Source organism: Pempheris klunzingeri, chromosome 13 (genome assembly GCF_042242105.1).
Source record: "Pempheris klunzingeri isolate RE-2024b chromosome 13, fPemKlu1.hap1, whole genome shotgun sequence".
Classification (NCBI taxonomy): Eukaryota; Metazoa; Chordata; class Actinopteri; order Acropomatiformes; family Pempheridae; genus Pempheris; species Pempheris klunzingeri.
This window is the reverse complement of record NC_092024.1, coordinates 10,435,293-10,457,393: the sequence shown is the minus strand read 5'-3', so window position 1 is coordinate 10,457,393 and position 22,101 is coordinate 10,435,293. Positions and strand designations below refer to the sequence as shown.

Sequence of the window (22,101 nt, the reverse complement as noted above, 5' to 3'; positions counted from 1 at the left end):
GACTCCTTCTTCCTCTTTATGCTGAAGATAGTTCCTAATGACATTGACTGTATGTTTGGGGTCGCTGTCCTGCTGCAGAATAAATTTGGGACCAATCAGACGCCTCCCTGATGGTGTTGCATGATGGATAAGTATCAGCCTGTATGTCTCAGCATTGAGGACACCATTGATTCCGACCAAATACCCAACTCCATTTGCAGAAATGCAGTCCCAAACTGCAAACAACCTCCACCATGCTTCATGGCTGCCTGCAGACGCTTATTATTGTACCGCTCTCCAGCCCTTCAGTGAACAAACTGCCTTCTTCTACAGCCAAATATTTCAAATTTTGACTAATCAGTCCAGAGGATCTGCTGCCATTTTTCTGCACCCCAGTTCCTGTGTTTTCGTGCACAGTTGAGTCACTTGGCCATGTTTCCACGTCGGAGGTTTGGATCTTTGGCCACAATTCTTCCATGAAGACTTCTGGCCAGACTTCTCCGGACAGTAGATGGGTGTACCAGGGTCCCACTGGTTTCTGCTAGTTCTGAGCTGATGTCACTGCTGGACATCTTCTGATTTCAAAGGGGAGGAAGCATAGTGTGTCTTTCATCTGCTGCACTGAGTTTCCTTGGCCGACCGCTGTGCCAACGTTGCCCGTTTCTTTGTGCTTCTTCAAAAGAGCTTGAAGAGCACGTGTTGAAACCCCAGTCTGCTTTGAAATCTTTGCCTGGGAGAGACCTTGCTGATGCAGTATAACTACTTTGTGTTCATCACCCACCAGTTTTAAGCCTCCTACACAGCTGTTTCCGTTTCACTTAATGACTGTGTTTCAACCTCCATATGAAATAGATGATCATTAGCACCTGTTTGGTATAATTGGTTAATCATACATCTAACTATGATCCTGCAAATTCCCTGACTCTGTGTAAGTGTACCGAGAAGAACTGATGCTGTTTTGAAGACAAAGAGTGGTCACACCAAATATTGATTTAAATTCGATTTTTCTTAAATTAGATTTATGTGTGCGTGTGTGTATCACTTATGTTGCAGCTAGTAAAGTTAGGACTTATTCTAACTATATTATTATTATGATTTATTACTTGATTATGTTTTGTACTAATCATCTGAATAGAGCAAATGAACTAAACTGTCAAATATATATATATATATATATATATATGTATATATATATAAATATGATATTTGGATCCAAAAAGTGTGCAAGTATAAAGTAGTACAAAATGGAAAGTACCTCAAAATTGTCTTCAAGTATAGTACTTGAGTAAATTTACTTGTAAATATACATTTTACCACTGTCACTAATTACTTTGCAGCATGTATTAGTCAAACTATGGCCCTTTTTTTTGGCACAAACAGTGTAACACAATGTAAATAAACTAATTAAACACTTCAATGATGCACTTAAATTAGCATCAAACAATAACATGCTTTGCACCTAAGACCTAAGACTGCAGGACCCTATCCCTCATTACTGACTACACACATACAATAGATACGAACCTGGAATATCCATTAAATCATTAAATGATATTAGAAATGCAAACTGACAAACTTTTGTAAAAAAAAAAAAAAAAACAGAAAGAAAGAGGGGTGACATTGGGGTCAGTGAGTGCAGCTCACCTTCTTTCTGGCTAACAGGAGGTCTTGGTAGATGTTGGATCGCAAAAAACGTGCATAGCTGTCACTTTTCATTAGCTTGAATATGTGCTCCTGCAATGGAAAGAAAACCTGATGAGTGTGTGTTGGCCTGGAAAAAAAGGGAAATGAAAAGTAAAGAGAAGTGTAGAGAAACAAAGGAGGTCTGATTATGCCATGATTATGTATGTGTGATTCTGAGGGGGTAATGCAAACCGAGCGTGTTGACATAAACGGCAGCATCCTGTGAGACTAAGCTGACTAATGTCCTGCCAGTGGGGGGGCGTTCCACGTCACACATCCCCAACCCACTTTGAACCAGAGGAATCCATTGTGAACCGAGCGAACAACCTATTCATGGCATTACTCGCCTCATTAGGCCCTGGCACAAACACACTCCGTCATTCTTCTCTCCTCTCTCTTTCTATTCCTCCCTGCCCTCTCATTCAATCACTTGTGTAACATGAGTGGGGTGGAAGGGCTCAGTGTTTCTGTGGGCAAGTGGCAATAAATGGCTGCAGTGTGTGTGTGGTAAACTGGAACGTAGTGGACGATAAACCCATCTGTACCATGGAAAGTACTGATGAGGTATAAGTAGGACATAATTTAAAGAAAAGAAATACACAATATTTATTTTGTCACTGTTTTCTTAGCAAAGTATGCCTTTTCTGCACCACTAAATAATGTTCTCTTTGTAGCACTATAGAGCTGCTGTTGGTGTTGTGTCTAGCGCAGGTGCACACCTAGATACCGTATGTGTCTGGTGTTTATTGAGACTATTTTAAGTGTGTGTTCATGCATGCAGGGACATGTATAACCATGTGAATTCATCCACAAGGTACAAACAACGCGGGCCACCTGAGCGTCCTCATAGCTGTATCGTCCGGGGTCCTTGAGGTTCTGGCTGGTGCGCTCGTAGCTGTGAGAGTCCAGGTTGATGGAGCTCGGTGCTCCCTCGGCGAGAAACTCCTGCCAGATCTCCTGCGCCCTGGAGGCCACATCTTGGAGCGGCCGCCGCTTCAGATCCTGCACTGCTAACCAGAACCTACAACAGCATCATTTCTAATTAATAACAAGTCCCCAAACATATGAGATATGAGAACATATGTATAAAGATATGTATAAAAAATGGCAGTTAATCTGCTTATTTAATTATGATCATTATCATGATATATGCCGACCATGACTTTGAATATATTTAATGAATTCATTTTAATATTGATGAAGGATGAATATTTCTGCAATATGTTAAGATACTTCTCTTGACAAGAATTTCCTATATTTTAGAAGATGATCACACGTTTTATATTTAAGCTGTCACATAAACATGGATATTATTTCCATATAAAATGTAGTGAAGTAGAAATATAAAGCAGCATAAAATAGAAGTATCCAAGCAAAAAACCGTAAGCTTGCACTTGATTAAAGGTCCCATATTATGCAAAAAGCACTTTTCTTTCTTCTTTTTTCTTTTCTTCGTAAAAGTCCTCGGTGTGCCTCCAGATCACCAAACTATTAAAAGAAACTGTCCTCTCTCTTTTTGTCTTGGGCCATGTTTCAGTAAGTGTGTGTTGGTCATATGACCTCCTCCAGCCCTTCGGCAGACTCTGCTCACAGAAAACCTGCTGAAACCAACAGTCTGCCATTGTTTTTCATTACTAATGTCAGCTCCTGCTAAAATAAATGTGTTGAAAGCCACAACAAAATATATAAACTGTTGTGATCCTCTGAAACGAAGCATTCAGACAGAAGCTGGTTACAGCCATGACTGCTATGAGAAAAATAATTAGCTTTTATGACCATTAAACCCTGTAAACTTAATCTAGTAGGACCCCCAAATGCAAGCGTGAACTTGAAAATGAGCAGGATATAATGTTTGGTAATTAATGTCACTTGTATCTAAAAATTATTAAGGAGTTGTAATAATTATCATAAAAGCCTTAGTATTCATGCAGAAAGATGCCCCACTCTTTTTATTGCACTCATCATTAGTCAGTATACACAGCAAATGCATCATTATACTACAATACCCCACACAGCATGCCATACTGTAGTGAGAGAAAAATCCCTGAACCCGCAATAATTACTTTTTTTTTGTCACTAAGGGCTTCAGAAAGCTGTAATAAACATTGGCCTTTTCATGCTTTTAAGTTGATACTGTAAACTCGTTAGCAAACAGTTGCATATTAGCACTTATATTATTCAGCTGGTACAGAGCAACATTTGCTTTTTAGCTCTGTTTTGCTCTCCACCAACCCCTGAGGGGGATATCTGGCTCTTTAGCTGCTAATTGCACCATTGTGTTCAATAGCTAGTCTGTCAGCAGTTTGATGTTGGGCTCTTAGTGTACAGTGTTTTTGCAGCTTGTTTGGAATATTTGTATATTTTATATACAAGTATATATTAATATGAGTATATTATATAACCTCTTCAGGAAAGGCACATAAGGTACAGTGACATCCTCACCGCAGGTTCTCAGAGCTGAACTCCGATTCCAGAAACTTCAGGAACTGGTCTCGTCCTGCTGGATCTTTCAGTGCCTCCTCTAGAGAGAAGCCCCATTTCTTCACACGCTGCTGGCTGGGGTCACGACTATTCCGAACGCAACAGATTAGAAAAAATAAATAGAATACATAGGATAGAATAAAAAACAGGGGTTTATTGTTTGCATGTCGTTTTTCCTCACAGTCTACAGAGAGCAGAGGCCAGAGTGTCAGCACACAGTAAACCTTTGGCAAATGCCCGCATTAGCTTTCATTTGATATGAGATCCAAACAGACAGATCCCTCCTAATTCAGGACAACAAGGGTTCATCAGCACCGAGGCCTCCATGCTCTACCTGACCTCAGCATTGGTTTGAGGCACTATCAGCCTCCAACTCTCAGTCCGTATCCCAAAACGGTCCCTCCAGCCTCACCTTGCCTCCAAGTCCCAGAAGGAAGTGTCATCACTGATCCAGGGGTTGGAGGGCTCTGTGGCCGACACAAACGGGTCATATTCCATGAACTGGTCTGTGTAGCTCATCAGGCTGTCGGCCACTTTGGAAACCTTCATACAGTGTCTGTCCAGCTGGATGTTCAAGAAGCTAATCTGATGGAGAGGGAGAGAGAGTAATGAGGAGGCTAAATAAGGTAACAGCTCATCAGTCAGCGTCCCCGGCTGCTGCTATGATGGATGGGCGAGGCAGGCCGGTGGTAATGACCTATGCAGAGGACCGTCACACTGAGTTACCTCCTTCTGAACGTCCTCTTTGGTGGGCTTCCTGGTCGGCTGGGAGCTGATGTGGACCGGGCTCGGCTGGCTCTGGCCGTCATCTGGTACCCCATAGACTGACTGGAGAGGGCAGGAAGAGAGACATATTAAACCTTGTTTTGTTGTGATGACGAAGGGTTTTGACAAACCTTGACAGGCCAATATTGCAGTTTGATAAATGTCAGGCAATAGTTGAGGGACCAGGGCCTTAGTTTCCATTGAAGACACCAAGGCAATGACCTCGATATTGTGTCTGGCAAATTGGGGTTTTAACATCCTGAAGAAGAAAAATTGCACATGGTGGATTTTTGATTTTGCTGCCTCAGTTTTGTTGTTTGCTCGACTTACAATGACAATAAAGAAATTGAAATTGAAATTTTTAGAATAAATATCTTTAGATATTTAGATCTGATCTATTTAGATTTGGTTTTACACATACTTATTTGTGAATTTGATTAGTATTTATTTATAACTCAAAACATATTTTATTAAAAATCTATTATCTATTGAGAGATTATCATTCAAATCTTTAAAAATGTATATTGTCATTATATAATAAAAACACAAAAAATGTTTTTTAAATTACATTTTAGAATGATTTTGTAATAAACACTATTCAACAAGATGAAATATTTCATTTAAATATTTCCTATAGTGTATATTCATGTGTATACAGAACAAATCCACTTGGAGTTATGGCTCCCTGTGTGGGACAGTCATGGGTCAATATGTTTGCTAAAAACCAGTGTTCCAGGGTTTAGATGAGAATATTAAGGTTTGGAAAGCTAAATTCGTGCATCACACCAGCTGTGTCTCCTCTCCTCACCTTTTTAACCCTGTGTGGGTTCCTCTCTCTTCGGCACTTGCGGATGTCCATCTCTGTGGTGTTGACACAGCCTGGCTGTGGGAGGCGACAGGAGACAGAGTGTGTTTCAGATAAGAGTGTTTCTACAGCGTGTATAGTCTGTCCTCCTCACACAATACAAAGCTGTTTCTATATTCAGCAGTGGCACGCTCACAAAAGGCTCATATGCAAAGTGACCGAATCTGATTCTACTAACACCCAAACAGGGCTCCCAGTTGAACAGTGAGTAGAGCTGAGTCTGCTGTTTTCAGGCTTTAAATGATAACAGTCAACAACACAACACTATCTTTTTTTCTCTTTCTTCCAACACTTCTTTAATTCCCTTTTCTTTTCAAACGAATTTGGTCCTGACTCACCACTGGCCGATGGACGTCCCAGAATGCCCTTTCCTGGCTGTCCAGGATCTTCCTCTCTGCTTTGTCCTTCTTCCTGTCGATCCTGGGAACAGAGCAAGCAGGCCACTCATACGTAGAGCACATACCTCTGAAATATCAGGTCAAATAAAAAAAAAAAAAAAAAAAAACAACAGGCCCCAGAGTTAAGTCACATAGCCTCACAAGCACGCTGACAGGCCAGACTAGGGAACAAAAGGATGAAGAGTGTATGTCTTAACCTGTCTGCTTGCCTCACCAAGCGATGCCTGGTTTCACCGCCGGTAGGGCCGAGCTCTTACATAACTGACATTTACTGATCGGCCTTTATTGTTTACTGTGCAGGTATAAGGGGAATTATTGCTTTAAATACAACAAAACAGTGGCCGACAAACGATGGCATGACTGAAGATTTCTAGAAACAAGACATGAAGAGGATCTTTCTTTCCTCATTGAATGACATGAGATACCAGTGCTGTGCTTACACATGCAAGCCACCAGATGGAAGTCTTACTAAGACGTAGTGGTTAGGGAGAACTGTGCGTGTGTTTAATTCCATGGGGGACTACTTTATGTGTGGGGGAATACATGCTGTAACTAATGCATGTTAACCTCCAGTCAAGGCAGGGCATGAAAACAGAGCATTGTTAACGAGAGAAGCAATGGCCCGATGCCCGGCAGACACTGCACACTGCATCCCTTTATCTTCCTTGGGGAAATAACACTCAAATCATGCATGGAGACAAATGCTGGTGTTTTATACGTATGAATGTATAAACCTGACTTCATCATCATCTCCCAGTTGCCACGTTCTGACTCACATGTACAAGCGAGTACTCACTTGACCTGAGCCTCCGCTTGCATGAAGATGAATTCCCACTTCCTGGCGAAAGCCCTCTGCAGCCGGGCAAGGTTCTCCTAGAGGAACCAATCAGGCGCGGCGTTAGGGGGGAAGGTTATTTGAATTCAAGGCCTTTAGATGATTACATTATCCATTCACTGTAATGACATGCCATGACTTTGGATTACCTCCAACCAACATGTCCCTGAACAAGTTTCTGAACTGCTGCTACCACACAGTATTTGTGCTTCACGCTTGAGCACCATTTTTGTACACTAAGATTGAAGTGCAATAGCCGTAAGCTGTATTCTTAAAGGAATAGTTCGACATTTTGGGAAACACGTTTTTTTCGTTTTCTTGCCTAGAGTTAAGAGTTAGAGTCACCACTCTTGTGTTTGTATGGTAAATGCGAAGGCATCACAGACAGTTGGTAATCTTAGTTTAGCTTAAAGACTAGAAACAGAGTGAAACAGCTTGGCTGGCTCTGCCCAAAGGTAGCAAAATCTGATCGACTGTTGTATCTCATTTGTAAAATGTCAGATTGTGGTTATGTGGCGATGACTGGTTGCGCAGTCCAAGTAACTTTCCTGAAGTTGTGAAACTACAGTACATTTGTACTAACATGTAACTAACATGTTACATGTTTGTGAACTTTAGTGGTGCTGGCTACCGTATTTTGTCACTCTTAGACAAAGCCTGGCTAACAGCTTCCGTGTTCCTAGTCTATGTATAATACTAAGCTGCCTGGCTGCTCGCCGTGACTTCATATTTACTGCACAGACATGAGGAAAAACATATTTCTGAAAAATATCAAACTATTCCTTTAAATATTTCCCTGCCACCAGGTACAATATGGACTTGAAAGCATAAAATAGTTTGGATTACAAGGCTAGAATTTGACATGTTTTGCCAAAATTTGCATTTTTGGATATCATCTCTGAGGTGAAAAAGCAGGAGGATAATTACCAACAAAGGTCTCGACTCGCCACAAACTCATGACTACACTGAATGCAACTCAGTGTGGTGTGATGCATTTTGCTTTGGTAAAAGAAAAAAAAAAAAAACGGCTTCAGAAGCTCTTTAAAGGTCCATAATGTACACATAACACAGCTGCATGCTAAATCGCGTGTCCTTAATAACACCACTCAAACAAGCATCTGTCAAAGATACAGTACATGACCTCATTACAAAGAGAGAAACAATTCTGGGCACCAACTAACAGGCATGTTCACAGTGAGAGAAATGAGGCCTAGAGGTATAAAGTGACCTGAATAGGAGAGAATGGAAGTCTACTGGACAATAGTTGCAAAGAGTAATTTAGAATAGTAAAGTGCAGTGTGTGATTGTTACTGTACAACAGGAAGACATCTGCACTGCAGTAATGCCCCTCATGAGACTGTATTGATCTGCTGATGCCAATTAGGCCCGTAGACACTTCTGTATATATTTTGGGGCCAGTAAATGGCTGCATCGTCCTCTGCCATATGGTGCTGCTGAAAAAGGATGTTGACAGATTTGTATAAAAGTCTACAATTCTATAATGGAGTTTTGCTGGGAAGAATAGATATTGATATTTCGGGGGCCCCAGAGGACACAGTTTCAGCAGGAAAACAGGAAATTCAGAGTGTCATCATATCATGGTGCATGAACAATGATAGCATTGAACTGATAGCTTCCTGGCAATCGCTAAACCAAAATGACAGTATACTTACAGCCTCGTAGTCAGCTAGTTCAAGCCTGGCCTTATTCTGCATGGTGCGCTTGCACAGGTAAATGGCTGGAGGGGGATAGAGAGACAGAGTGAGACATGAAGAGGGCAACAGAGTTAGTCAGATGGCTCGTCTGCTTTGTAACTCAAAAACAAAAAAGGAATATCTCCAACGGATGCAGCTCTGTTTTTTACTGAGGTCTCAGCTGTGTGAACCGACACTAATGAATGGAACAGACAGGCGGTGTGTTGTCTTCTGAAATAACAAGCCTCAAGTAAATGCCATGCAGAGAGCCGGAGATGTGCTCATATCAGTGAATGTCTCTTTATTTGGTTAGGCTAATCTTATCCCACAGGATTTTCTGTGGTGGGGGTTCCTCGGGGCTAGATACATTACAGGGAACGGACCCGTGGATCAATACTGAGTGAGTGTCAACAGCAGACCTACAGAATGAGTTGTGTTTCAGCTCTTGAGGAACAGAGACAGCCGAAGGCTTTAGCGAGATCTTGCTGGCTTGGAGAAAGAGACAAGAATTGAAAGACGGTGTATGACTCACCATAGTCTGTATTCTCAGGCTCCCAACAGTTTGAAGGCCAGAAGTACGGAGACTGATGAAAACACAAGGGGTTGAAATAGAACTTGTTTATTTACTCACACAATCAGCGTTACATTCTTTTCTAGATAAACAATATTACTCTCCAATGTGAATGTTGGAATCTCATTTCTCCCACCACCCACTCTCCCTCTGCACCTCCACACCAAGTCGAAAGACGATTCTGTGTTTGATGATGATCCTTGACGTCCACATAACTATCTGGGGAGCAATGGTAGCTATATTCTCTCTATCCATATTTAATTGTCTATTGCAAATGATATTTATTACATATTCTAAGTTTATTCCCAAGCCTATTAATAATGGATCACTCACATCTATCATGCATTCTTAATAGCAGGGCAGAATTAGAAGTTGGTGGTACTCATCCACATATTTTACTTCCACTATTACTCATAATGGAAATTAGCCTAGGAGCAAAAGGCTGAGGCTGATGTATGTGCTTGTTTGAATGTAATGAACAAAAAGGTTAACATGCTCTCACTCGGCATGATAATTGTCAGTTCAACTCAGAGAGGATGAAGCCGATCTACAAGGCTTCGCTACTGCACGCACAAATCTGCAAAGTTGTGACAAACAACAGAAGATAGTTGTGGTTAAATCTCTACCGGAATAGTATCTATTTATAGAGGAGCAAACCAAAATTCCCCGTCACTAATCCGTACAGCACAGCTATGGAGACTGGCCAATACATTTCATGTGCAGCGTGGACTCTTTTTAGATGTTCTGATGACGTGGGCCTGTTGCATCACGACAACATCAGAGAGAATATTTTTAGCCCCTGTTGAATGAGCAAGTGTGACACACGCTGCCCTCCATGCGCAGGCACAATAATGGCTTTTAATCTTGAGCAATAGAGGTGAAGATAAATGCATTCAGGGGTAGATTGAGGGGGAGGAGCAGGAGCAGGCTGGTGACAGTGAAAAGTGCAGAGCCAGCGTGCAGCCAGCTCAGTGCTTCCCATAGGGGAGGCTGCCTGGCTGGCTGGATTAAGATTCTAATGCTCCAGTCACTGTAATGAGTCATTGCGGAGCCCGTAGCCATCAGAGGGACCTGTCAAAGTTCATGCTGGATCAGATGGAGCGCAGCAAAAAAACACCCCTCTGACAAGCTGCACAGCTGGCCCGTAGGTCCTGTTCTGTGGCCCACCTCCTGCTCTGACGCAGCGTCCAGCAGGGATATACAGTATCGACCTTGGTGGGATGAGTAATAGGCTTAGCAAGGATTGCTCTCATTAGCATCATGCAATAAACATATCCCTCTGATAAAGTACCATCATCTTATTGTTCTATATTAAAAGGCCTCCTGACACTTATCAAAGACTCTCCCATGGTGTAGTTTTCTTTACCTGAAAGCGATAAAGGGTTCCATCATCTTTAAGTGTCAGGACGTGGTCAGAGATGGGGAAAATGTAGCCATGGGCAGCGATCAGACTCCCGAGGTGGATGGCTTCAGCTGTTGACACGGGAGCACACAGACAGGTGGAGGTGGGGAGGAAGGGGGCAGAGACATGATTTGACATGATTGCCTTTTCTTTTCAATTGAGCTCCATTGTGCTTAGATTTAATGACAGATTTCTCAGCGGGCATACCTGGATCCTCAGTGGAGAGGTTTTTCATCAGCCACTGAACAATGTCCGCCCCTGGTATTCAGAGCAGGACATGGGTTAGAAGTCACAGTTCCACATCTGCACTAGTTTCCACAAAAGCTGCAATCCCCAAACACGAATGAGTTTTGAAGAAGTCTGTCTTTGTTCAAAGGTGTCAACGCTGAGTAGGTGTCTAAATTTAACATAATTCCAACAGGTTTGCAGTCTTTACTTCTGGAGAACACAATATTTGGCCTGGCTTTTGTGTTTGGCAGAAGTGGCTGAGAGACATTGTGAGACCATCAGGCCTGGGGAAGCCATGTGAAGGAGTGAGTCCGAATAAGCCTCTGGGAGAGCGGGAGCAACCCCTCATCCAACACCGGTGACTCATTTCATGGACAAACACACGAAGGAGTACAGTGCATACACACAGAGGAAACGCAGACGAAAAAGAGAAGTTAAGTAGCTTTTCCGCAGTGTGACAAGGGCAGCATCGCACCGAAGGCAGTTTCCTCAGTGGCTGAGGTCTTATTGGCAAAGACATCATCTGCCTCCAACCATAGTAGCAGCAATTTAAATGAGCCCAAAAGGTCATATTTGCTTTACTGATTCTGACTCGTAAGTCCGCTTGCTGCATGAGACAACACACCCACAGAATTATCAGCACACCAACATCGTCTTCATCATTAAGGAAGAAACACACAAGGAACTGCAGCATATGTAAATGTGCATTTGCACACCTACGCACATATACTAACCTGAAACCACACTGGGGATCTTGGAGAGGAAGCTTTTGACAGTCCTGATGGCTACACCTCCTGCTTTCTCATCTTGTATTCGTGTAACAATATCTTCGATCTGTGGGGAGGACAGAGGAGGAGTGTGTTAAAGGTTAAAAAAAAATACATGTTATATATTCTACAGCCCTCATTTAAAAGGGTTCTAAGAACACAACTGGGAATACCACGGACATTTTGTTCTTTCTTCTTGAAATAAAATCATCATGATGATAGAGGAGAAAAACATCCAATGTAAGGACATTTAAACCTTAAATTAAAGGACCTTTTTTAGAGTGAAGAATTTGTTTTCACGTTGAGTTAAAGCTGCATCAACTGATATTTTGGCCACTTGGGAGCAGCAAAGAAAGCTTTCTCCCTTTACCTTTGTTTTTGGTCTCCATCAACCCCTGAGGGTAATATCAGGCAGCTACATGTTTAAAGATGCTAAAACGCTACATAGATTGGAGAGGAACAACAGAGTTGGGTGTCACTTCATCCACCCTGATTAAGTGAAGCTCAGACCTTTACCCTAGAACACTAACCTAACAGTTAGTAACACCATCACCCGATATTTTACCCGATATAATATACCCGATAAAAAAATACTTCTCATCAAAATATATTAAAGTACAACAACACATGCCAAATTGAAGTACTCTTCTTTTATTTTCCCCTATACGTCTCATAAAACGAAAAAAAGGTATCACGAGGGGACCCTATAAAAAGGCTCTAAAATTAGTGAAAAATTTGGGAATCGTTAATGAAAAATTCCTTAAAAAAAAAAAAAAGACAATGAAACACAATGAAAATCACGTGACCACAATCGTGTGGGTGAAAATCACAAGACGTTAGTGTTCTAGGGTTAAGGACAGAATGGGTTTGGGTCAAAGGTTCACTAGGTTGAATGGTTTACTGACACACACATATTTACATGGTACAATAGGAGCATGATTTATTTAGCTGCAACAAGGGTTTGGTCAGACGCTTTGGTCAATTGAAAAAAATTGTCACAGCTAGTCCCCAGAGGCAGAGATAAACATCACACCTCCAACACAGCCAGAGCCCCGAACACAGCGCACATCAGCAGCCTAAAATTAGGCCCAGCACAGCACAGCACAGCACAGCTCGCCACTCAGCCACTACACAGGGGAGAGCACACACACCAAACGAGTGAACATTCGGTCGCTCAAGGACACGGACACACATGAACAAACATGCACACGAACATAAATAAAATCCATATATGGATTTATATATAAACACACGAACATAGAGAAACAATTTATTCTTTAAAACCTGTGTTGAGTCAAGTCCTTTAACAGGTTGTTTATGAGCTCAAGTAGTCGGGTCGGGTCCCGTATTGATGTGAGCATTCAGTGCACTGCTGCCTGATGGAGTATCACTACAAATCAATGACCATCAAAAACATCCTGATTTTGCACACTTAGCTGTATTATCAGCAGCCAACCACATGCAGTTCAGTAGCTGCTAAGGTCGTTGTGCTGGCTGTTAAATTCTTTATGGCTCCCTAAGCATCTGTCTAGTAAGTAAGCACACACTGCACGCACACAAACACACACGTGCATACGAGCGCACACACTCTGCTACAGTATGACAAAGCTGATTAGGGGAATTTTAAGGGTTATACTCATGGGCTCAACACACACTGAATTTAAAGAAGCCTTTTATGTTTTTTTTTCTCATCCACAGTGGCCTATAATATGTTCCCTCATTTTCCCACCATATTCACAGATGACTTCACGTCACGATCACAGGCACACTGCATCACGCTGTGCTCTAGTTCGGGCCTTTCAAGGATGCGTCTGGACCCTCTCCCTCTTTCCTCCTTCCTCCCCTGTTCATTCAACATTTAACACCACATATCTGTAAATGAACTCCCACCACTACGGCAGACAGACACGCTCTAAAGCACTGAATAAAGGTATGTATGACATTGTTAATGTTTATGTGTTTGCTATTTTTAGCCATGTTGTTCTGTCTTCTGTCAGTCTGATGAATCTCGACAGCTACTGGATGGATTGCCGTTAAATTTGGTACAAACATTCATGTTTGCCTCAGTTGATTGTAACAAACTCTGGCGATCTCTTAATGTTACATCTAGCGCCACCATCAGCTCAAAATGTCAATTTGATTTATGACCAAATAACACATCTGCAAAATGAAAAAAAAAATTCCCATCAGCCTCACTAAACACAAGTAGCTGTGTTTTAGTACAACTTGTTTGTCCGACAACATGTATTTGTAGTTGATGATACATCCGTACTTTTACATGCACATTTAACCATTTACATTCACACAATTCTTAGTATGCTGGATTTGACCATTCATGTCCAATGAGGGTGCAGACTTTCAAGCCTGTGTTTTAAATGCATGCGTGTCCTGTTAAATATATGCACTGGGATGACATCAGCATTATACATAAATCATTTTCACCAATATGTCACACTGCTACAATTTGATATTCAGCCTTTAAGTTATCATCAGCCCAAAATCTAGTATTTTGTGGAAAAGTGGAAAGCAGGTTAAAAAAAGACCAACAGGCAGCGAGTGCAGCATGCAGCATCACATTTACTCCACCATTACAATCAAAGGTAATCATACTCCCTGGCAAAGCATTAACTGGATGATTCATACACGCAGCCTGTAAATCTACAACAAAACACCCAGATGTATGTGGATTTAATAACACACATAATGCAGAGCAGAGAGGAGGGAGAGAGCAATGCGTGGCAAGACAATTACCAATCTCTCACCATAAGCTTGAGAGAGTGTCTTGGCATGAATTATTGAACATCCACAATGGAGAATTACTGCCTCAACTCTTGTTGATAAATCTCTCAGTGAGGGGAGGGAGGAGGGAGAGAGGGGGGAGCTACATCTGCTCTCTGTGTTGAGAACGGAGCCTTGGTATTTTAGGCCTGCTTTCGCCTACACGTGAGTATAAACAGTTTTACATGAGCACAATCAGGGGCACAGCAGATTAGCAGTGAAACATCACAGTATTTCCTTTGAAGACAAACCTTCTGAGCAGAACAACAAGGAAAAAGCTTTGAAATCAGCTCTGATCCAACTCTGAAGGACTTCCCAAATCCCCTGAGACACAACAACATGGAAAGGATTAAGCCCTTTTGTTCTCACATGATAATGGACCTTGGACCGGGTATAGCGGTATAGAAAGAAGAACTCATTATCTCCCTATAGGATGACAGCAGACAAGAAGTGCTTGGCACAGCTACGGAAAGTGCACATTGTATCTCCTGGATGTACAAGCTAATGGTGTTTGCAGCTTGGTGTGGAGGGGTTTCGAGAGCTGAAAATTGCTGCTAGCATGCGATAACAGCACTTTGCCCCTCGCCACCAAGCTCTATAAATGATTATCAGGAGAACACTTGTGTATCTTGCCACTGTATGTTTGCATTTGCTGCACATGTGTGTGCGAATTTGTGCCAGTGCATGGCCGTGTGTTTGCCTCTAGAGGTGTGTGTGTGTGTGTGTGTTGTCATTTGTCCGTCTTATCTATTTGGCCCTTGGGGCAGCAGTAGCTCTCTGAATATCTCATCCAGGAGGGTAGAGGTGTAACGAGGATGCAAGGGAGAAGCAGGAGGTGAAGTACGACCCCAGCGACTAAGGCCACCAGTTAATGAAAAGCATTTAGTCCACATTCATGTCAGGGCAGGCCAGTGAGCTCTAATGTCTAAAACTACTTCCTGCAACATGGTTTTGTAATTGGGGCTTAATGAAGTGAAATCAAATGAGAGCGTCTGCGACATAAATAACCATTAAGTAAATGCGACATGTTGAACTCTCACAGGCAGGCGGCAAGTATGGAAACAGTCACTTCTCCTACTAATTGAAACACTGTGCCCCTTTTCCAAAAATGCCCAGAGACGAAGCTATTAAAAACTGGCCCAGTCCTCAGAAATGAGACAGCTGCTGCTAAAAGATGTATCAGGCGGTAATAGTGCCATTAATGATTCAGGAGCCATCAGTGGGGCTCAGGCACACTTGTCATTGTTGAAAGACTTTTGGGTCTATGAGGGAAAACGATGGATGTCCAGGTGATACATTTCTGGCCCAGAGATAATTATGACGTGTCGGAGAGAGTTGGATTAAAATGAAATACTGATGGGTCTTTGGAAAGTTTTCAAGTTTGCCAACTCATACTCAGAAACCTAGATCAGCCGTCGTACTTTTTTAAATACATTAATTGTCTTAAATATACTCAAAAGCCTGTGTCCTGTTTTTTTCTAACCTATATTAAACCTATATTACCACATTAAGAATATTACAACAGAACCATATTTTAAATGTATGAGGATTCATTAGCATTGTATTATATTATGAATAATGCTATTATAAATAAGAAGCAGCTGGATGGATTTTATTGTTCACTGGAAATACAGCAGCATGATATAATGTAATGAAGGCCTGCCCTCCATTCTTCTTCTTCTGTTTTAATCTGGGGCGAAAATAAGAGCCCAGCATAAGAAATCATTTTAAATAAGCCTCAACTATCATATTGATACATAAAATATATTAAATATTTTCCAGTTATTGAAATGAACAATTCCAGCTCCTGCAGTGTAATCCTCTAGAGTCCGATAAATTCCTTATGAATAAATTATTACTTTGTAACCTTCGACAACAAATGGATATAATGTAATAAATGATTATTCATTATCTCACCACAGGTCCTGAATACATTCATAGTTGAATGTTTTAATAGGTGGGTCGTTCTAACTTCTAACATAGAGGTTGGGGGCATTGCCAAGGCAGCTGGAGGTTTGTATTATGTGGTTTTCCAGCATCAAACAGGTCAGAGAGACAGTTTGCTTAGTGTCCCATGTTTGACATGATGGAGGCTATCATTACTGCACTCCCGAACTTTCCTGCTTTACACAGATTCCTTGTGCTTCTCTCACTCCACCATTTGAGGTTAAGACCACGTTACTCTCCACACAGAGCCTTGGATGCAATTTAAACAAAGCAAAAGTGACAATGCTTTAAATTTGCTTCTTAAACCACATTGTGCCAGAACGTGGCAACAATTAAGACTTTGGCCTCTTCATAAACTAGTTCCTCATTCTGAGAGACTTCTGGCTTGATACAACACTCTAAACTTTGGACTTTATATGTTTGAATGCTTTTGGCTTAGAGAGACAAGACATTTGTTCTTCTTTTCTTCTTTTTTCTTTAAAAGTCCTGAAGCTGTATGTCAGCTGGTTTGCTTTGCCTTGTAATTTGCCTCAAGTGAGCTGCTGAGTCAATTAGCTTAGGCCTAGATGAACCTTTTTGCTTTGCCTTCCATTATATAAAACTTGCTTCATATACATCCACTTCCTTCCTTACCTCAAAGCACCACTGAATTACCCACTTTCTTTTTTGTACATTGTTTGGATTGCTGACTGCAGTGTTAAACTTAAGCACCGTTCCTTCACTGTGAGCGTCTGTGGCTGGCTGAGCCCCCGTTGGCTCATTGAACGGTTGCCTTCCCAAGGCGATCTCCCTCGCTGTCTTTTTCACCACTACTTATGTTTCCAGACACTTGTGGGCTAGTAGGACATTACTAGCACAGTAACCTCCCTCAGCACTTGGCCCGTAGCCATCCTTTTTGTTTCACGTGTACTTCTTCACTCTGACTTTTGTTTTTGCAAATGTTAACAGAAAATAAAAAATGGCTGTTATTTCTACTTGATGAGGTCCCCGTCATTGCTAATTTAATTAAGTAATAAAGTTCTTCTCCTGAGTCACTTTCACCCTCATACAGAGGGACAATCTTTTAATATGCTGTAGTTTTCTGACATATTTTGTTTATCTTCAAGCCAATTTACTTTAATAAAGTTGACAATGTGCAAAATTACATTTTTTTAAGCTACAAAATATGAGATAATGACATAATAATATATATTCATTGCACACAGTTTCTCCTGGCTTATAACTTGTTGGATGACGTATTTTGAAGAAACTTCTGCAAAGTACACAACCTGTCACACCATACTTTTTTTGAGAGCCATTTTGACCTCTGCGTCATACTGGGCGCATAATTAAGTGAGTTCCAGCTGGTGTGCGGTGCCCTGGGGAAGGAGGCGAGAATAATGCCTGTTGGAGAGAGAAGACCCCCCTCCCACCACCACCATCCAACTCTCTTAGCATGCCAAGTCATGATGAGGGAGCTGCGAGAGCTTCTCTGCTGGATCTGACACACCGGGGAGGGACACTGACAGCCGCACAAGGAGCTACACAGCAGACTGGAAAAGCCCTGCCAACCAAGTGTGATGGCTGGAAACTTCTTCTGCGTTGGAGACGTGTGAATGAATCACATTTGCACACGCTGTCACATACCCATGCGCAGTCATGTGTGGAGCATGTGCATATGAACACTTACGCAAAAACATAAACAGTCGCTTGGTGAATGTCATCAATAACGAACAAAATAAATCACCTGCTACGTCTAATGTTGCATTTCAGCGAGGCACCAACCATGTCATAAAAGGTTCTGAAAAAGAAATATTCACTGATCCATTTCTTCTCCAAATTGCCATCTCCGCAGGAATGCCCTGCAGGGAAAGGCTTTTCTTTTCTGCAATAAACAACTGTTTTCCCATCAGGTCCCGCAGCTGAAAAAAAGCCTTTTACACTTCAGTGAAGCCGTGTTCCCTTTTGCCAATACCTTCCATATGTAATCCCTGTAATCATTTGTGGCGATGGATTGTAAATGCACTTCAGTTAATTGTTTGAACGCTGAGAAAAGGAATCCTTTCCACTCAAATCTGGGCTCCCTGGGTTACATTATTTCGAGAAAAGCCTGGTGAAGGTTAAAAGCGTGCTACAGCAGGTTTTTGTGTTGTTCTGATAAATGGCTTCTTCACGTTTTCTCAAAGACGAGGCAACACGTCAAGAGCATTAGGATGCAACCCGTGTTTCCTGTCGGCAAACTGCAAACAATTGCAAATCCATCGCAGCAACGAGACCCTTGGCTGAGAGCATCTATTGCTGCGAACCAGCCCCTGCAATGACGGCACAATTTTCAGTCACAGTCTCTCCTCAAGTCAGGCGTTGCCCTGTGGATTCACGTGTAATTCAATCACATACCAGGCATTAGCAGTCTCTTTAGCTCAAGTGGCAACAATACAATAGAGACTCTGTTCTGACAAAGAGGCGCAGGACTGTACAAAGAGTCCAATTAGCTGCTGTTTGATTGGACACCTCGGGGAAACATGTTCAGATCCAGAAGTGTCCAACTGGGCTGCTACGCATTACTTTGAACCAACCAGACCCATATGTTGGGACAGAGAGTGTTGATGAGGACGTTAGTCACTTGTTTGGGCCAGTTGACGATCCCTCATGGTAACTGACGTGGGTGCGATATGGATTGGAGATGGGATGGGTCTGTGTGTGTGTGTGTGTGTGTGTGTGTGTGTGTGTGTGTGTGTGTGTGTGTGTGTGTGTGTGTGTGTGTGTGCGTGCGTGAGCTTAGATTCTCCATATCCATAGCAACACAGTAGCAAGAGGAGCTGAGCAATTAAAAGTTTGTCAAGTTTGGATCCAGGATGGGCAGTAAGCTATCTTGACTAAATTACAATCGAGCACTTTGGAAGGGAAGGATAATCTTGTTGTCAGTGCTTTCTGACTCTTACATGAAAAAAATGCAATAATCCCCCTTTATCCTCCAAATCAAAAGCAGATACTTGAAATCAAAGCTCTGGAATCTTATGAGCAAAAAGGCAGACGGAAACGCAGTGAGGCTAAGACAGGCTATACTCAGGAGAGTATAAGCTTACCCACAAACCACAGTGACTCATCAGGTCACCTTTCTGTTGATGAGACTCAAGGAGGACAGAAAAAGATCATCTCCCCTCTTGTAAATGTCTGTTGTTAGATACTCAACGGGTTGCTAAGGGCTTGAGTGCTGGGAAAACATGAGTCTGCTGCCCCTCTGAATAGACAGTCCACTCTAAAATAAAGTGGCCAGTGCGGATCGAGGGGCTACTTCTGAAAAAGACACTGTCTGAAATGAAGGGCATCAGCACACCACACATCTGACTGGCTGCTTTTATAGCCTGGTTTTACTCCGCTGTGCATGAGTCCATAACCTATTACACCTGAAAAATGAACCGTAGCTACAACAAGCCACAAAAGGTCATTTTGCTCCAAAGAGCGAGAATCACATTACCTGCAGTTCTCTCTCGTGCAAGATTTACCTAAGAGATCATTTACTAGCAATTTACATGCAGAGAGGCTCCTTTCACCGGCAACATCTCTCACACCACCTGCATTTTGAGTGCCTGTGGGACTCAGTAAAGGTTCGGATCCTAATAAGGTTCAGTATCCTCACAGCCGCAAGTCTGTAATTAGGGAAGAAAAGCGAAGGAAGGCTATTTGCATGCGGAGTAATGAAAAAACAACAGAGGAGGAGAGGTGGGATGTGACAGCTTGTTGTGGAGAAAGCTAACAAAAAACATCTGCTGCTATCTGCCTCATTGTCAGTTTCAGAGTCCTTTCCAGAGAGGGGTTTCTATCATTTATCAGCTATTTTTTTCTTCAGCCAGTCACAGGAAAAAGTCTCGCCTCTAAGTCGCAGCGTGTTCACTGTTATGCAAGACAGAGGTAAGCTGCTAAAATGTAAAAGTGGGAATCAACAATGGTGTGACAGTGTCGGGTGGATAACACTGTGCTATTTTGAGGATACGAGAGCGGATGCATACCAGTTAGAGCCCCTATGGGTGCCCAGACTGGGCACAATTCTCTCTGCTGCTGCCAATTTAGGAGCCGAGTGGCTGATGGAAGCTGGTTGCTACCCGTGTCAAAGAGGTGACACTGAATTTAAATTCAATTTTTCACTCTCTTGATCGATATATCTTCATTCTGGCTCCATATCTGGGGCACTGCACCAGTTGATCCTTTAATAATATCTGCAGGAGATTAGTTTGAGGTGGTAAAACCTCAGAACCATCTGTCTATCTTTGATGTTGGCGTCGTCCCCTGACACGCCGCCTGCCCGTCCCATTCCTTAAGGCCTGGTGGTAATTGGGTTACACAGAGAGAGAGAGAGAGAGGAGAGCAGGCGTCATCAAGCCCAGGTCTGCCTCGTCCCTCACTGGGCCCACAAGCCCGTTCTTGATGTCTGACACACAGGAGACAAACTCTCATCGCAGGGTTTACTCATCTCCGGGGGAGAGGAGAGGACTGCGGGTGCCACGATGACGGGTTTGAGCGTCAGACGTCCGCAACGTCCCTCTTTCCCTTCAATATTGACACCAGATTCTGCAAAAGACATGCAGCCACCATCTGAGGTGGTTATTTGAGATGACAAGATGTGTTAACAGTAACAGTAAAATGCAAGAAGTGGGCAACTGTCCCGTCAGCACTCAGCTCCATCCGTTGCAACACACACGGATGGTTCTTTAGCTGTCGTTAGTAAACTGTTAAATGGGTATGGTGTGAGTGCCTAAACAGCCAAATGATGCATCATACATCTCAATCAGCTTAGCAAAGTATAGATTTAAAGGATCATAGCACCTTTTTTTTTGTGTGTGTCATCATTCTATGACGCCATCTGCTCTTAATTCTGCCGATCTCTCAGGAGAGGGTACGTTTGAATCCTCCGCACATTTTCTACCTTAGCTCAAAACCTTACTGTTTCTCAGGTCTGTTCCTGTGTGCTCACACTCAGTCAGTGGGGAAGAGAGGCCCTTGACCTTTCAAGATGCATGGATTTCCTGTCATGGCTACTGGCATAAGAGGGGATTTTTATAGCTCTGCTGTGTATTATTAAGCTCCATCCCTTCCCCCGTGTTCCACCGGGGCACGACTGTCACTCACAAACTGTTGTTACTGCAGACCTGACGTTCTTATTACCTGTGCTGGTTCTCCCCGGCAAGTGTGAGAATGCTGACGGGCTTTTAGGGGCAAAGAGAGGAGAAAGAGAGAGGAGGCGTATTGGAGCACAGATCTTTAGAAACTCACACAAGCCAAAGCTGCTGTCAGACTGCGAGCTCCACACTGACCAGCAGTTCTGTGTGTAAAACCGAGAAGCAGCAGGATGTTTTTCTTAGAGCATCATTTCAAATCTGGTGAGGTGCTATGAAAACAACTCTGTTCCTTGCTGGGTGACAGATTTCCAATGCTGGCAATAAAGCCTTGTTACTTCCAACTCGCAGGTACTGGTAATGAAATTCTCGAGGCTGGGCTGACATGTGGAGGGAAAATCTCATCTCGCAGTGCCACAGGGCAGCAGGCAGCGCCACACACCTGTAATGTGCTTTGCTGCTCTCAGTCCCTGGAGGGATGACTCCTCTTCCTGATAGGGACCTGCAGAGGACGTGTCAGTAGCGCTGGCCTTTCTCACACTGCCTTCCTCTCGCTCGCACGCCAACCCTGCCCAATTAGCATCCTCTAACTATCTTTTAATGAAACCGAATAAG

At 42.6% G+C, this 22,101-nt stretch overlaps 1 protein-coding gene across 2 annotated transcripts in view; it reads right to left on the bottom strand.

Annotated features, from left to right (window-relative positions):
• Nucleotides 1-22,101, bottom strand: part of LOC139211589 (regulator of G-protein signaling 6-like) — a 39,812-nt gene that overhangs the window by 1,704 nt on the left and 16,007 nt on the right. For both annotated transcript variants that reach the window (XM_070841848.1, XM_070841849.1), the window contains exons 3-15: nucleotides 11,636-11,735; nucleotides 10,881-10,931; nucleotides 10,638-10,744; nucleotides 9,233-9,284; nucleotides 8,680-8,744; nucleotides 6,968-7,044; nucleotides 6,112-6,193; nucleotides 5,717-5,791; nucleotides 4,870-4,971; nucleotides 4,556-4,728; nucleotides 4,105-4,230; nucleotides 2,497-2,683; nucleotides 1,624-1,713 (exon numbers count right to left, since the gene is read on the bottom strand). In XM_070841848.1, the coding sequence (XP_070697949.1) occupies nucleotides 1,624-1,713; nucleotides 2,497-2,683; nucleotides 4,105-4,230; nucleotides 4,556-4,728; nucleotides 4,870-4,971; nucleotides 5,717-5,791; nucleotides 6,112-6,193; nucleotides 6,968-7,044; nucleotides 8,680-8,744; nucleotides 9,233-9,284; nucleotides 10,638-10,744; nucleotides 10,881-10,931; nucleotides 11,636-11,735 (1,287 nt within the window). The remainder of the gene's footprint in view (nucleotides 1-1,623; nucleotides 1,714-2,496; nucleotides 2,684-4,104; nucleotides 4,231-4,555; nucleotides 4,729-4,869; nucleotides 4,972-5,716; nucleotides 5,792-6,111; nucleotides 6,194-6,967; nucleotides 7,045-8,679; nucleotides 8,745-9,232; nucleotides 9,285-10,637; nucleotides 10,745-10,880; nucleotides 10,932-11,635; nucleotides 11,736-22,101) is intronic.